The sequence below is a fragment of the Lolium rigidum genome, chromosome 6 (assembly GCF_022539505.1).
Source record: "Lolium rigidum isolate FL_2022 chromosome 6, APGP_CSIRO_Lrig_0.1, whole genome shotgun sequence".
Lineage (NCBI taxonomy): Eukaryota > Viridiplantae > Streptophyta > Magnoliopsida > Poales > Poaceae > Lolium > Lolium rigidum.
Window position 1 is genome coordinate 344,544,075 of NC_061513.1, and position 17,669 is coordinate 344,561,743.

General features: G+C 43.2%; 1 protein-coding gene across 1 annotated transcript; it reads left to right on the plus strand.

The window, feature by feature from the left end:
• Nucleotides 1-12,170: 12,170 nt before the first annotated feature.
• On the plus strand, nucleotides 12,171-17,038 carry LOC124666440. Its single transcript, XM_047203779.1, has 5 exons — nucleotides 12,171-12,486; nucleotides 13,420-13,709; nucleotides 15,317-16,141; nucleotides 16,241-16,396; nucleotides 16,495-17,038. Exons 1-5 carry the CDS (start codon nucleotides 12,441-12,443, stop codon nucleotides 16,861-16,863), a joined length of 1,686 nt encoding a protein of 561 aa, XP_047059735.1. The 5' UTR covers nucleotides 12,171-12,440; the 3' UTR covers nucleotides 16,864-17,038.
• Nucleotides 17,039-17,669: the final 631 nt, after the last annotated feature.

Below are 17,669 nucleotides of genomic sequence, written 5' to 3' on the forward strand. Positions count from 1 at the left end.
GCAGGGGTGTACAACTTTACCCACACGCGCCGACCGACTCTTAGTGCCACTATAGATTAACACACTTCCTTGGTGTGTCGGCGGAGGGTGGTCGACCAAAACCTTTCCCTTACTTCGCCTATTCCATGAGTCAAACTAACCTGGGAGCTCCGTCAACGTAGGTAGCCATTCTCCGAGGCGGTCCCGGTCATTGTGTGCGGGGATCCAGTTCAATGCCTCCGGCATCCTTCACCCTAGCCACGCCCTGTATGATGCACTTTGAAAACCTTTTCCACCTTTCCCCCATGCGTATGGCAAATGGAACTCGCAAACTAATTGACTCATGGGTAAGCTAGGTAAGTTCGGGCCAAGGGGTTCCCATGGGCCCCGTGTGGTTGTACGCTCAGTCTTGGTTCCAGAGGCAAGAACTCGGGTCCTAGTATCGGCGAGAACGAGTCAAATCACCACATCCCCATGTGGCGGCCCATCCAAGCCTTTAACATGTTTATTAACATCATCACCGATCTTACCACGTCATCCTGTCAAACTAGGTTCATTCGTAGCTCGATTCATCAACCGGATGGACCGGACTTCAATAGCTAAGCATGGCTAAGCATAACATATATATGGCTCTAGCGATGCGAACAAAGCTCAACCTAATTTTGCTGGGAGCGGTGGATCAGGAACTTTGGGCTACAAGGATGGAATATGCACACATAGGATAACTACAACTGCCGATAAAACATATTTGAAGCGGATGCAATATGTAAGAACCAGAAGTAAAAGCATTTCGAAACCATATATGAACCAGGTTAGGGCTTGCCTTGTCCCTCGTTGTTCGGGTGCTGCTCTTCGGTGGCGTTGATCTCAGGCTCGCGTTCGGTCCCTATCGAGAAGAACCAAATACCGGAAAGGAAGAGCACAATCAAGACAAGGTACAATGCAATGCACATAAAATATGATGACATGTCATATTAAAGGGGTTTGGGTAACCCTAGGTGCATCGATGGAAACTAAAGGGGTTCGGCTTCGAACCCCGACATATGAGAGGGGTCAAATTAGGGTTTCTACTAAGGCTCATATTTAATTGGTTCAAAGATGTATGAAACATGGATAAACAACTAGGATTTGTTTTTCTGATCATTTTGATATATAACTTTATATTTTTCTGATTTAAAATGAATTATTTATGAATTTCCCAAGTTTAATTCATTTTAAAACAATTTCTGAAAATTAAATAAAAATAATAAAAGTTGGACCCACATGTCATAATTTTATTCTTTTCTAAATTATTTATGAAATTAATAAAATCCTGACAAGGGACCCCACATGTCATTATTTTTCTATTTACAGAAATACAGAAATGATTTACTGAAATTACGTAAAATAGAGAAAATGGATTAATGACGTCACGCCGATGTCATGCCGACGTCGCCGCGGCCATGGCTCACAGAGGAGCTCCGGTGAGGTTGCAATCCGGCGATTCGGCGGGCAATTTTCCAAAAACCCCCCTGCGGGGTAGTTGGGCTGGGTGGTGGGTTTGGCTGGGCCACTTGGGCCGTGTTGGGTGCGGCCAGGGGGAAAAGAGAGTGGGCTGAGCCCAAGGGAGAGAGAGGAGGGTTTCTCTCTATTTTTTTTCTTCTTTCTCTTTTTCTGATTTTTGTTTCTCTTTTCAAATTCCATTTTCAAATCTGTTTGAATTTTTCCTTGAAACTCAATTTTGCCAGAGAAGTAAATAGCACACATGGGTTTGTTAAATGACATCAAAACCATGTTGTATAGTTTGAAAACTTGCAAGATTTGAATGGGAGAAGAAACAGAGAGGGATTTGCATAATGGTAAAACAATTCAACTTTGATGCAAATTTTATTCAAATGCAAACTATATGCATGAGATGCACATGAACACTCATTTATTTATAAACACAAGGTTGGGATGTTACAACTCTACCCCCCTTACAAGAATCTCGTCCTCGAGATTCCTAGATTTTAGAAAAGAAGGAAGGGTACGCAGATCGTAAACGATCTTCTCGTTCCCAGGTTGCTTCTTGCTCAGAATGATTAGACCACTGAACTTTCAGAAACTTGATGCTCTGACGTCGAGTTTTACGCTCGGCTTCATCAAGGATACGAACAGGATGTTCTCGATAAGTTAGATCCTCTTGAAGGTCAAGAGTCTCGTGATCAACACCACGAATAGGATCTTTGAAGCAACGCTTGAGTTGGGATAGATGGAAGACATCATGAACTTCAGGAAAATTGGAAGGTAACTCCAACTTGTAGGAAACATTACCACGCTTGGCAAGGACGCGGAAAGGACCAACATAGCGAGGTGCTAGTTTGCCTTTGATACCGAAACGACGAACACCCTTGAGAGGAGTGACTCGAAGATAAGCTTGATCACCAATTTCATACTTCACTTCTTGATGATGGCGATCATAATAGCTCTTTTGACGTGACTGAGCAGTTTTTCGGACGCTCGCGAATGATGCGAACTTGATCTTCCGCTTCGTTGATTATATCTGGTCCAAAGAATTTTCTTTCTCCGAGCTTCGGACCAGTTCAAAGGAGTTCTACACCTTCTGCCATACAAAGCTTCAAAAGGTGCCATGCCCAGGCTAGATTGGAAGTTGTTGTTATAGGTGAACTCGGCAAATGGAAGGCACTTTTCCCAATCTTTACCGAATGATATAACACATGCCCTGAGCATGTCTTCAAGAATTTGATTCACTCTTTCGGTTTGACCACCGGTTTGAGGATGATAGGCAGTGCTGAAGGAAAGACGAGTTCCCATAGCTTTCTAAAAACTTTCCCAAAATTTGGAAGTAAACAAGCTTCCACGATCAGAGATGATCTTCTTGGGAACACCATGAAGAGTGACTATCCGGGATATGTATAGATCGGCCAGTTGATTAGCGCGAATATCTTCCCGAACAGGAAGGAAATGAGCAACCTTGGATAGACGGTCAACCACTACCCATATAGCATCTTTTCCATTTTTGGTCTTGGGGAGACCGGTAATGAAATCCATGCCAATTTCATCCCATTTCCACTCTGGAATTGATAGAGGTTGGAGAGTGCCAGCAGGTCTTTGATGTTCAGCTTTTACGCGACGACAAACGTCGCATTCAACAACAAACTTAGCGATCTCTTGCTTCATCCCGGACCACCGAATCTTTGGCGAAGATCCCGATACATCTTGGTACTACCAGGATGGATGGAGAGTGGTGATTCATGAGCTTCTTTAAGGATTAGCTCTTTGAGATCCGATTTATCCGGCACGACTAGACGCTTACCGAAATAAACGGTACCTTGATCATCAATGGAGAAACATTTAGCAACTCCGCTAGCAATGTTCTTCTTGATCTCGGTAATGCCGAATCTTGCTTCGAGCCTTATTGATCTGGTCTTCAAGAGAGGGCTTCACCTCAAGATTAGCAAGGAATCCACTAGGAACAATCTCAAGGTTGAGTTTTGCAAGTTCCTCATAAAGAGAAGGTTGCGCTTGCTTAACCATCGGATTGTTGCAATAGGACTTCCGACTTAGCGCATCGAGCAACGACATTGGCTTTGCCGGGTTTATAGTTGAGACCCAAGTCATAATCTTTTATGACTTCCAACCATCTTCTCGTCTCGTTATTCAGATCCGGCTGGGTGAAAAGATACTTCAGACTTTGATGATCTGAGTACAACTCGCAACGATTACCATAAAGGTAAGGTCGCCATTTCTTAAGAGCATGGATCACAGCTGCAAGCTCGAGATCATGAATAGGATAGTTGAGCTCATGTGGTTTCAACTGTCGAGAGGCATAGGCCACTACATGGCAATCTTGCATCAACACACATCCGAGCCCTTGGAGAGAGGCATCGCAATAGACAACGAAGTCTTTGCTTGTGTCCGGAAGGACGAGCACAGGAGCGATGAGTCGACTTGGTTTTCAAAACCCGGAAACTTTCTTCACCTTTTTCGACCATTCGAACTTCTTGTCTTTCTTCAGAAGATCGGTCATTGGTTTGGCAATCTTGGAGAAATTTTCAATGAATCGGCGGTAATAACCCGCCAGACAGAGAAAACTTCGAATCTCCTTAGCTGACTTAGGTGTCTTCCAGTCAAGAACGGCTTGAACTTTATCTGGAATGACTGCAACACCTTTTTCAGAGATAACATGACCAAGGAATATGAGCTCTTTTAACCAGAACTCACATTTTGAGAATTTGGCGTAGAGACGGTGCTCACGAAGTTTGGTTAGCACCAGACGGAGATGTTCCTCATGTTCATCTTCAGTTTTGGAGTAGATCAGAATATCGTCGATGTAGACCACGACGAACTTGTCAAGATACTCCATGAAAACAGAGTTCATGAGCCGCATAAAAGTGGCTGGAGCATTGGTGAGGCCAAAGGACATGACAGTATACTCGTAAAGACCATAACGAGTTGTGAACGCTGTCTTTGGAATGTCCTCCTTGCGGATTTTGATTTGATGGTACCCTGATCTCAAATCCATCTTTGAGAAGACTGTGGCACCGGACAACTGATCAAAAAGATCATTGATTATAGGAAGAGGGTATTTGTTCTTGATTGTCACTGCATTGAGCGGACGGTAATCAACAACCAGCCGCGGAATGTTTGTATCTCTCTTCTTGACAAAGAGGGCAGGGCAACCCCAGGAAGAAGTACTGGGTTGTATGAAGTTCTTCTCTTCTAACTCCTCTAACTGCTTCTTCAGTTCAACCAACTCTTCCGGAGGCATACGATATGGTCTCCGGGAAACAGGGGCGATTCCGGAACTAACTCAATGACAAAGTCCACACTTCGATCAGGTGGCATGCCAGGTAACTCTTCAGGAAAGACATCTGGAAAGTCACGGACCACCCAGACATCGGAGATTTCTGGTTTAGGTAGGGCTTCAATGGCATACAACTCGGCTTCAGGGGTAAACCTTGCCGATGGAGGTATTGCAGATGGAGCCCAATATAGAACACTTTTGCCGGAAAGATTGGTCAGTATGATAGACCTAGCTGCGCAATCAATGACAGCCTTATGTTTTACTAGCCAATCCATGCCCAAGATGACATCAATGTCAGTTGACTTGAGGGCAATGAGAGAGGTGGGGAACCATACTGGCCCTATACTGATTATGACCTCACGGGTAATCCAAATGGTTTGCCAACGAGAACCAGGAGTTGTGATCTCTAGAGGGGAGGGCATTGTCTCAAAGGGTATATCATGCTTTCTTGCAAACTCTTGAGATATGAATGTATGCGATGCTCCGGAATCAAACAGAACTGTAGCTAGGATTGAGTTTATATAGAGCGTACCCATTAGGACGCTTGGATCCTTTTCAGCCTCATCAGCAGAGACATGGGTCAGACGAGTACGACAAGAGGAGGGATCAATGGAATGGATCTTGGGTTAAAGGCCAGCATCATGTACTTAGATTCACACTAAGTGAACCCAGCACAATCCAGGACCTTCGGTTCAAGTCCAGGGGGAAACACAAATAAAGGGGTAACTACTATCTGAGTGACACAGAGGACACTGCGAGGTAGTAATCACAAGGTAACTTAAGAAGCCATACCTAGCTTCAAAAGTATTATTCAAGAAAATTAGACAGGGAAGGAGGCATCCAAGGTAAGAAGAAACCTTGAAGCCTAAAACAGAATTATGTGGAACCTGCGAAGTAAAAGATCAAGAGAAACAGATTCCTTGGAAAGAACTCAACGGAATGATAGCATTCACTGAATAGAAGGAACAAGATTCAGATCAACTGATGTAACTTTAGGAATACTGAGTTAAGCAACCAAGTACGGAGTACTTTTTTGAGAAAACAACCCAAACTCGTAGATCCTATAAGTTTGGAAATATCAGGGTAGAGGTAAAACCTTTTTCAATCAAAACAAGGTAAGATGACTCAGCATTAGAATGACACCAGATAAGGAGTAAAAAGAATCCTATTCGAGATGCTTTTGCAAATACTTTTAGCTTTCAAATAGTTTTCACAACTACTAGACTCAACATCGAAGCGATCGAAAGGGTTTCCTATAGGCAGATCCCGCTTTGATACCAAAACCTGTCGCGACCCCGGAGGTCAGGGCTAGACAAACCCAGATATCACATCTGGCATAAGCCTAACCTAGATCTCTAGGGCCTACAGGGTGAGAATCGGTAACACAACAGTGACTCTACGACTGAAAGCAAATATATTACAACTCTTAGCGAGTTAAGATCCAAATTTATTACACGCAGAGGTCACCGACCACAATTCAACAAGCAACGGAAAGCAAATTATGTTATCTAGATAACAAGATCGCAAAGGGCCTAAGAGGCCATAACATAAGGCGACGTCCCAGCCCATAAGTCTCGAGGCTGCCGCTCGAGGAACTCCGAACTACTCGTCGACGTCAAGGTAGAAGCCACCATCGGTTGGAAGAACTTCGTCCGAAACAAAGCATGCAAGACCGAGTACAGGGGACTCAGCAAGACTTAGTACAACCTCGTTAGCAAAGCGGGTATGCGAGGCTTTATGTGGAGCTTATTTTGCATAAAGCCGGTTTTCCTTTGTAAACGAGGAGGGAGCGAAGCTCGTCTATTCGAGACCATTTTCAAAAGGGATAAGAGAGCGATATCAACTCTAGCTCTAAGATCATCATGTTGAATCCACCGAATCTTCATCATTACCCGAACCTATCACCTAGGATCACCCCTCGACACCCCGAGAAGGGATCCTTATTCATACATAGATATCAAGTTTTACGATCGAGTTCAAGTTGTCTATGATCATCACGTCCTTTCCCAAGTCGTCCTTAACCGTGGACACGGCTTTTCGAAAAGATTTACCCCGCAGGGTGTACAACTTTACCCACACGCGCCGACCGACTCTTAGTGCCACTATAGATTAACACACTTCCTTGGTGTCCGTGGCAGAGGGTGGTCGACCAAAACCTTTCCCTTACTTCGCCTATTCCATGAGTCAAACTAATCGGGGAGCTCCGTCAACGTAGGTAGCCATTCTCCGAGGCGGTCCCGGTCATTGTGTGCGGGGATCCAGCTTCAATGCCTCCAGCATCCTTCACCCTAGCCACGCCCTGTATGATGCACTTTGAAAACCTTTTCCACCTTTCCCCCATGCGTATGGCAAATGGAACTCGCAAACTAATTGACTCATGGGTAAGCTAGGTAAGTTCGGGCCAAGGGGTTCCCATGGGCCCCGTGTGGTTGTACGCTCAATCTTGGTTCCAGAGGCAAGAACTCAGGTCCTAGTATCGGCGAGAACGAGTCAAATCACCACATCCCCATGTGGCGGCCCATCCAAGCCTTTAACATGTTTATTAACATCATCACTGATCTTACCACGTCATCCTGTCAAACTAGGTTCATTCGTAGCTCTGATTCATCAACCGGATGGACCAGACTTCAATAGCTAAGCATGGCTAAGCATAACATATATATGGCTCTAGCGATGCGAACAAAGCTCAACCTAATTTTGCTGGGAGCGGTGGATCAGGAACTTTGGGCTACAAGGATGGAATATGCACACATAGGATAACTACAACTGCCGATAAAACATATTTGAAGCGGATGCAATATGTAAGAACCGAAGTAAAAGCATTTCGAAACCATATATGAACCAGGTTAGGGCTTGCCTTGTCCCTCGTTGTTACGGTGCTGCTCTTCGGTGGCGTTGATCTCAGGCTCGCGTTCGGTCCCTATCGAGAAGAACCAAATACCGGAAAGGAAGAGCACAATCAAGACAAGGTACAATGCAATGCACATAAAATATGATGACATGTCATATTAAAGGGGGTTTGGGTAACCCTAGGTGCATCGATGGAAACTAAAGGGGTTCGGCTTCGAACCCCGACATTTGAGAGGGGTCAAATTAGGGTTTCTACTAAGGCTCATATTTAATTGGTTCAAAGATGTATGAAACATGGATAAACAACTAGGATTTGTTTTTCTGATCATTTTGATATATAACTTTATATTTTTCTGATTTAAAATGAATTATTTATGAATTTCCCAAGTTTAATTCATTTTAAAACAATTTCTGAAAATTAAATAAAAATAATAAAAGTTGGACCCACATGTCATAATTTTATTCTTTTCTAAATTATTTATGAAATTAATAAAATCCTGACAAGGGACCCCACATGTCATTATTTTTCTATTTACAGAAATACAGAAATGATTTACTGAAATTACAGAAAATAGAGAAAATGGATTAATGACGTCACGCTGATGTCATGCTGACGTCAGCGCGGCCATGGCTCACAGAGGAGCTCCGGTGAGGTTGCAATCCGGCGATTCGGCGGGCAATTTTCCAAAAACCCCCCTGCGGGGTAGTTGGGCTGGGTGGTGGGTTTGGCTGGGCCACTTGGGCCGTGTTGGGTGCGGCCGGGGGAAAGAGAGTGGGCTGAGCCCAAGGGAGAGAGAGGAGGGTTTCTCTCTATTTTTTTCTTCTTTCTCTTTTTCTGATTTTTGTTTCTCTTTTCAAATTCCATTTTCAAATCTGTTTGAATTTTTCCTTGAAACTCAATTTTGCCAGAGAAGTAAATAGCACACATGGGTTTGTTAAATGACATCAAAACCATGTTGTATAGTTTGAAAACTTGCAAGATTTGAATGGGAGAAGAAACAGAGGGATTTGCATAATGGTAAAACAATTCAACTTTGATGCAAATTTTATTCAAATGCAAACTATATGCATGAGATGCACATGAACACTCATTTATTTATAAACACAAGGTTGGGATGTTACAGTTTATCGAACTCAGGGAGGAAGAGGTCAAAGATATCCCTCTCATGCAACCCTGCAACAACAAAGCAAGAAGTCTCTTGTGTCCCCAACACACCTAATAGGTGCACTAGTTCGGCGAAGAGATAGTGAAATACAGGTGGTATGAATAAGTATGAGCGAGTAGTAACGGCGCCGTGAAAAGTGCTTTGTCTGTCCGGATCGGCGTGTGGTTGATGGTGGTAATATTGCAGGTAGTACAGAAGCAGTAGAACAGTAAACAAGCAGCGATAGCAGTATTTGGAAACAAGGCCTAGGGATCATACTTTCACTAGTGGACACTCTCAACATTGCAATCATAAAGGAATATAAATAAGCACCTCACTATGCTATTCTGAATTACTCTCTGGCAAGATAACGAACTCTAATTCATCATGTAGGAAAACCTTAAAGATGTATTCCCAAGTACTAATGAACACCCCACGCTTGTCACTTTGAGCATTCACAGGAGGTACTAACACACCACAATTTCATAGAGACATCCAACTCAAATCATAACTCGGTGAATAAGTATTCTCGTGAAATATAGCCTAAGAGACCCACACGGTGCACACACACTGTCACCTTTACACACGTGGGACAAGGAGTCTCCGGAGATCACATAAGCAAAATCCACTTGACTAGCATAATGACATCTAGATTACAAGCATCATCATATGAATCTCAATCATGTAAGGCAGCTCATGAGATTATTGTATTGAAGTACATAGGAGAGAGATTAACCACATAGCTACCGGTACAGCCCTTAGCCTCAATGGAGAACTACTCCCTCCTCATGGGAGACAGCAGCGGTGATGAAGATGGTGGTGGAGATGGCAGCGGTGTCGATGGAGAAGCCTTCCGGGGGCACTTCCCCGTCCCGGCGGCGTGCCGGAACAGAGACTCCTGTCCCCCAGATCTTGGCTTCGCGATGGCGGCGGCTCTGGATGGTTTCTCGTACCGTGGCTTTTTCGTATCGATGACTTAGGTCAGGGGCTTCTTATAGGCGAAGAGGCGGCGTCAGAAGGGGCCTGGGGCCACCAGACACTAGGGCGGCGCGCCCCCCTGGGCCGCGCCGCCACCATGTGTGGGCCCCCTGTGGCCCCTCTCTGGCGGCTCTCGGGTGTTCCGGAAGCTTCATGCAATCCTAAGACTCGGGCGTTGATTTCGTCCAATTCCGAGAATATTTCCTTACTAGGATTTCGAAACCAAAAATAGCGAGAAAATAGGAACCGGCACTTCGGCATCTCGTCAATAGGTTAGTTCCGGAAAATGCATAAATATGACATAAAGTATGCATAAAACATGTAGATATCATCAATAATGTGGCATGAAACATAAGAAATTATCGATACGTCGGAGGTACTAACACGCCTTTGGCGTCATCCTTTCCTCGTTGTGATGGTAAGAATCCACGCCTTTGGCGAACTCTGTGTCTGGAGTACTTGAATCACTTCAATATACATAAGTGCATGTGGGTTATTGCTGCCACAATGCACATGGAAGGCGAAGCCAAAGTTTGGTACGATGCATACAGGTTGCGTCAAACAGTTGGTGATTGGTCTGAGTTCATGGACAACGTTGAATCACACTTTGCTGATCTTCCAGCATCAGTACACACTATGGGTACTGCTCATCCGAGTGTTCATGTTCATGCAAGTGAGGACATCTCACCCGCAACAACCACCAAATGCACGAATGAGAGCCCCCTGGAGGTGATGGTGATGGACAAAGCTGATGAGCCAATTACCATTAGTTATGATGAAGAGGTTCTACCTATGTTGGTAGTGTATCCCTGCTCCTAGAGCCTTGTGTAGAACCTGCAGAGGTGGTGTTCTCTGAACCACATCGAGTGGAGTTTGAGGATGACGTGCTCACCGTTGTTGGAGGCTTATCGCTCTTCCTGGAGATGTCTGGGTCTGAAGATGGAATATCAAAGTCATCAATTCTCAAGGATGTAAGCTGCAATGAGGCTCCACCCGATGATTATGGCGGTTTTGCTAGCGTGTTAGAGCTGTCGTCACCATTGCAGTGTCGTGGTTTTATAACTGGAAGCACAATTGCCAAATGTGAGCACTTGTTGTATGGTTCTTGGAGGACCTTTCTCTCGGTGCCTGGTGATCCTAGAGGGGTGCACTTTATACTCTGTGACACATTAATTTGGAAGGTAACTTATTCTGCTACACATCAGTGGGATCCTGGAATTTCTCCTAAAATATTACATGTGCATTCACTGGGAAGTTTGCAACTATTTGACTCTTATGCGTTGAGAAGTAGTCTATGTCTGCTAATGCTCTTGCTGGAATGCAATCATCACGAAATACTAGACCGTCAGATCTTGCATCTTATAACAGGCAGTTCTGCTCTGACAAAGGTGGAATTCACATGTCTGCATACATTGGAGATCCCGATCATTCTTCTCGCTGACAAATGGAAGTTGGAGCTCTTTGTTGCACGTGTGATGTTTCACGTTATATCAATTCAGAAGCTAAATACCATAGTCATGAGGTTAGTGTATTCACAACCGTGGCACCCAACATGCAAGCACTACTTTGCTATTGCTCAGCTCTCTGAAAGCTTCAGCTGTTATGATGTTGTCATGCTTCTATCAGAAAATTATGTGCTGCTTCATACGTTGGTTTAGTTCCTTGTTTCTTCTGGATGTGCATACTCATTCAGTTATTGGAGCAACTTTTGTGATATGCACCTAAGAGATACGGCCATGGCAGTGCTAAGAAGAGATGCTTACAAAATAATTGTATCAGAGTATGCTGAATATGATATTAAGTTGGGCACTCGGTATCAGATCCTTGGGATTAAGGAATGTTACTCATGGACATCTCAGTTCATTGCTGCATTATTTCTGTTCACTGGGAGACAATTGTTGGTGTCCAAGAGTATATACATATGTCAGGATTTCTGTCCATTGGCCATTTCAGCAAACATACTTCAGTACATGTCTTGGGATCCTGGTGTGGACTCATCATTTTGTGGCATGTTAATATTGCAACTCAGAAACGTGATGCAGGTGATGGTGGTATGTTCTTGTGTGGGACATTACAGAAGTTGGAGCTGCAGTTGGTTTCAACCTAAAGGAGCCATTGCTTCCGGACAAGCAATATTTTGCCTTTTTTTTTGAGAGAGAAAAGCAATATTTTGCCGGGTGGTAATGTCACACCCGATGTACCCAGTGGACCAAACTGGAGCTATGGGCTTGCATATATGGGCTTAGCCCAGTTGATTGAGCATTGGAGCAGAGATGCATCAGGAGAGGGCATCGAAGAAGTTTGAAGAAAAAGAACAGAACTGGATGAACGACCTCTGCCTTGCTCCTCTCCTCTGGTCTGATTTCTTCTCTAGATCCCCGGTTCGGTGGCTACCCCAAGCCATCTTGCGATCTCACGTCCCAATCCTCACCGGCGGCAACGGGGTGTGACATGGATCCCGGTCGCATCATTTAAAGGGATATATATATATAGAGGAGCACTCGCTAGGGTTTAGGTTGAGTTTGCCAATCTTGTCTCCTCGGAGTAGATAGCCCACACCCGACGGGCGCCGACTCCGGCTCGAAGCTAATCTACAAAACAAAGAGGAGAGCTAGAGGAATAGATATCTTTAGGACGAGAAAACGGAAGTGATTCCTCTGCTAGATCCGAGGGAGGAAGGTATCGTTGATTACACTTCGTACATGGGGGGCGCCCTGCAGCGGCGTCGCCGGAGAACCCAAGATCTGCGTAAGTCTCCTTCCTTCTTGCTAACAGCTGCGTCCGCTCGACGTTTTCTTCCCCAATCGAGGGAAAAGTTTTGATTTTTTTGGCATGATGAAGCAACGGGAATTTCAGATTTTCTTTAGAAAAACAGGGACTGCTCCCCGGCTCCTTTCATTTCATTGAAACAAAGAAACCATAGCGTTTTTCAACCATTGAAATAGAACTAGGAAATTAAAAGAATGCAACGACATCAAGTGATGTGAGCCAGCGCCCACAAACCAATAGCCCTCGCGAAGTCTAGGGGAATGGCAAAAGCTGGTTTTTTTGGCCCCTCAGGTAAAAGACAGCTCAAAACAGAGAAAAAGATCTTTGAAGCCTAACATCCAAAGGCAACATGGGAGCCCAGGGATCAGCCCATCACCACATGCACGGCGTCGTCTTCAGGGTGCTCCTGGCAAGAGTAGCTCTCCCTCCGTGCGACGCCAGGGATGCAGATGGCTTCCATGAAGATATCCACCCGAAGGACTGGCAGCTCTATCTGGCTCCAACTCCGTCGGCATCCTGATCTTCCTTAGCACAGCAGCAGGCTTTTGAATTGCTCCACGAGCGCCCACTCCTGGTCCTTGAAAGGAACTTTCCAGTCCCTCAAATATCCCAGGGTTAGATGCCACACCTGCTTCCTATTCAACCAAGTTTTTTCTGTTAAACACTACAGTGTTCCTATTGTTCCATATGCTCCAAAGGACAGTAGATGAGACTACATTGAATTGCCTTTATCTAGATTCACACGACCATTTGGAAGCAATGCCTAAGTAAATTTTGCATAGGTTAATTTCTCAGAAAATAAAAAAGATAAGTAAATTTTCAGAGGAGGTCTCAAGAGATTTCGTGTTTTTTTGTTTTTGTTTTTGTTTTCTTCATTCATTTCTGGCTACCATAACCACCCTTGTATCACAGGTTGGAGGATTGCCTTGACTGGTAAAAGAAAGAGATTACTCTGTCAAGAAGATGGCAATAGTGATAATCAAGCTGGCGAAATCATAATAAGTTCAATCCCTGACCTTCTGAAAAGAAAGGGATTAACCTGTCGAGAATATGACATTGATGATTCTCAAGCTGGCAATACAATGAGAAGTTCAATCCCAGATCTTTCTGTTAAAATAATGGGTTTACCCTCCCAAGAAGATGACAATGGTGATATTCAAGCTGGCAAAATAATAAGAAGTTCTATTCCAGACCTTCCGGAGGTACCAATATGTTAAATTCTGATGGTTGCAACCATCATATCACCGCGACTGCTCCTGTTGGACTAGTCCTTTCGACTCTGCTATGCTAGCTACATTTATTGATATATAAACAGACAAAAAGATCTTTTTGGCCACATCCTACACTCTTACTGAATTAATAGTAGTGCGAAATTCAACAATTTATTCTAAATGTAACAGTTCTCTCTGCAACGGCTGGTAACATGCGTTTCTCAAGAATATTATGCACAAGTTGGTGCTTTAGTACAATATCGATAACTTAGCATAACTACTATCTCCGTTCATTTTTGTAACTACTTGCTCCATTCATTTTTCTACAGTGCAGGTTGGTTGCCCCAATTCTGGCTTTAACCTACAATTAGCCTAAATAATCTGCGAGTTATATGTGCCTCAAGATTGATATTGCTTGATTCATATTAAAAGCACTTGTAATATTATGATTTTGTAACTTACAAAAAAAAACTATTGTAGTAGAAAATTAATGCTGGTATGTCGATTTTGTACAGTCCAGCACTAGGTTGCTACTATTGTGCTGCAACCAGTATCTTGTGGTCATTGACTGGATTATTCTTCCAGAAGAAACCGGAAAATATGTTAATCTTTCCACCTGCTTGATAAATCCTTTCCAAAACATTGATTCTGCCATTATGGTACCTCAATCCATAAAACTCAACACAATTTTACAGCTGTCCTCTAAATGTTATAGTATTTATATTTTGCCTTTGTGCAACCTAAATCCAGAACAAATAATGAATTGAGCTAGTATGTGTTCTTCTCCCTTTTCTTTTCTTTATGATCTTCCATATGAAGTACCTCTTTAGTTAACCAGGATTATTTTTATCATATATCCAAACTGTCAGATTCTGTTTCATGTGCTTCAGTTTGTTTAACTTTTTAGAAATGTTATTTGTACATGACACAGAAGTTACATATTATTTTCTGTTTCTTCACTGTTTTAACTTATTTATAATATGTTATTGCATAATGCTTAGAAAAATCATTGTTCGCAACTAATGCAACAAAATTATATTTCATGCTGTAGTTGTTAATTGGTGTTAGTTGTTAGCAACTGTCTCCTTTTCTTTGGAATGTGCCATGTACCGAGGCACACAACGGGGTAGACACCGCCAGAAGATGGTTGTGCGGCGTCGGCTTTGTTTGGATGGGTTTAGATCATAGGAGGAAAGGAGAAATTTAAATATTAATAGATGATTTATTGCTTTAGTTTCCTGAATATATAACTTGTAAATAGATATGGCTGCCTATGCCACGTGCCATTTCCACCATGTGTGCAGCCGGTCTACCATAAGCCCAACCGACTAAGGCCCACACCGAACTAATCTCCAACCATGACACTCCACTGATAACATTGCTAGGAAAGCTTCTCTGTGCATTACTGAGTTCACATACCATGGTTACATTCCTGTGGACTAACTACTTATGTAACGGGGAGCACCCTGTGCAATCATGTGCAGAGCTACCTGGTGCACAATGTTACTCCGTGTGGTTCTACTGTTTTTCTTTGTCCAATTGAAGTAATGTCTTTACAATCTCAATGTTGATATTTTGTCCAATTCTTGTGTGTACAGGACATACTGTTGCGTATACATTCGTTAATGCCAATGCGTGAAGCTGCTCGTGCTGCTTGCATATCTCACTCTTTCTTACATTCCTGGAGATGTTATTCCAATCTCATATTTAATAAGGACACAATTGGCTTGAAGAAAACATCGCGTGGTGAGAATTTCCACCACAAAATTGACCGCATTCTGAGGAACCATGTAGGCATTAGCTTGAAAACATTCAAGCTTGACTATAGTGGTATGTGCGGGTTTGATGGAACTAGTTATCTTGACAGATGGCTTCGTATTGCTCTTAAACCGGGGTTTGAAGAACTCACACTTGAGCTGCCTGAAACCAAGAGAATATACAACTTCCCGTGTTCATATTTATTTGATAGTGTTCGAAACTCACTTCGGTACCTTAAACTTCGTCATTGTGCCCTCCATCCCACAGTTGAACTTGGCCCCTTGAGAAGCCTAACAAGTCTGCGTCTGTGGTTTGTGAGCATTACATGGGCTGAGCTAGAGTGCCTTCTTTCCAATTCTCTTGCTTTGGAGCATTTAGATGTTTGTCGTTGCACGGAGATTAGATCCCTGAAGTTACCTTCTGTCCTGCAACGCCTCAGCAGCCTTACTGTTATGGACTGCTTGAGCCTGAAAGTGATAGAGAGCAAAGCTCCGAACCTCTCTAATTTTTACGTGAGAGGACACTGGGTGGACTTCTCGCTAGTCGAAACATTGCAAATGAGGAAACTAGACATCGGACAACAAAATTTTATCCGTGATGCTCGTGCCAAGCTGCCATCCATTATGCCAAATATCGAAACTCTTGTCATAGGATCAAGGTGGGAGGTATGTATTATCTACAAGATAGGGTGATAGTGATTTATATGGATTACGTTAGTCATCCTGGTGTACAGTGTTATCTGATACTTAACATTCTTTGTGCAGGTGGTTGATGCACCAATGCTGCCTACCACATTCCTCTACCTTAAGCACCTGAGCATTCGAATGGCATTAGGATCCTCTGCTGCTCGGCAATATGACTATGTTTCTCTGGTTTCTTTCCTTGATGCGGCTCCTGCATTGGAGACTTTGATATTAGAAGTAAGGCATTGGCGCTTTTAATTGATTTCATCCTTCAAAGCAATACTATCTGTCTTGATCCCACTAATTGAATCATATTATTATCTTCTCATTGTCAGACGCTTCAGCTACGCATGTTGAATGAATCGATTTTTGTGGACTCACAACTGAGGCACATACCCAAACGCCGCCATGGCTGCCTCAAGAGTGTGAAGATCAGTCATTTAAATAGCGCGAAGAGCTTGGTTGAACTTATATGTTATATTCTCAAGAATGCTGTGTCGCTTGAGCAGCTTACATTGGACCCCATTTATGGGGAGAGGTGTTATCATGGTAAGTATGAACATTGTGCTCCCGTTACGGAAGGGCTTCTGATGGAAGCCCGGAGAGGGCTCTCGGCTATCCGAACATATGTTGAGAAGGAAGTTCCACCTAGAGTCAAATTAACTGTTCTGGAGCCTTGCAGTCGTTGCCACACTAGGATATGAGATCAAGACTGCTGATATCATTGTAGTCGTGCAATTCCAGCCTACCTTGCTTTGTTTGTTGAACTATGTTATGGCTGTGGTCCAATGTACAATAAATTTAATTTGGTCTTGGATGTACCATGCTTTGTTTCTGTACTAAAGGACATGTTTGATGATTAGATTTTGTAACGTGACATGCTGGTTTGTTTTCTGGATATAAGCTGACAGTTTAAAATTTCAGTTTGTTTTCTGGAGTAGAAAGATGTGCTCTATTTGTTTCAATCTCATTCTGATTTACTCCAGGCGAACCATGTTTTGTGCATTGAATTGTTTGTGGCTGTGGCTGAAAAACCATCAATTTAGTTTTAGAAGGCCCATGCTTTGTTTATTTAATTATTAAATGTTCAATTTTTGTACCATGTATATTTTTTTGAAGCAAAAGAAACCTCGTCAACCAATCATATCTATATATTGATGCCTACTTACAATTGTGCTCTTCTTTCCCATGTATTCCCTGAATGATCTTTGGAAAAACATAGGAATTAGGTCGATGCTGCTCTCTGGATACTTCAAATACTGACTTGAGGAACATAACGGTTCACTCTCTCCTATGGATCAGAAGTAGACACATTTCCTAGTTAAAATCGTCGAAGAAGGACTCCAAAGTTCAATCTCTAAGGTACAGACTTACATAACTTCCAGGTTATCTGACTCCACCAACACTGGAGTGCGATTTTAACTGATTGTTTCGAGATTGCAGAACGGATTGGTCGAGTATGGTTTCATCATTGCCCAAGAGAGGCAAATAAGGCGGCACACAATCTAGC

What these genes read in the sequence shown, in the direction of transcription:
- LOC124666440 (XM_047203779.1), top strand. Translation starts at nt 12,441, where the DNA reads ATGGGGGGCGCCCTGCAGCGGCGTCGCCGGAGAACCCAAGATCTGC. An exon ending in TCATAGGATCAAGGTGGGAG is followed by an intron (nt 16,142 to 16,240) that starts GTATGTATTATC and finishes TTCTTTGTGCAG; the next exon opens with GTGGTTGATGCACCAATGCT. An exon ending in TGGAGACTTTGATATTAGAA is followed by an intron (nt 16,397 to 16,494) that starts GTAAGGCATTGG and finishes TCTCATTGTCAG; the next exon opens with ACGCTTCAGCTACGCATGTT.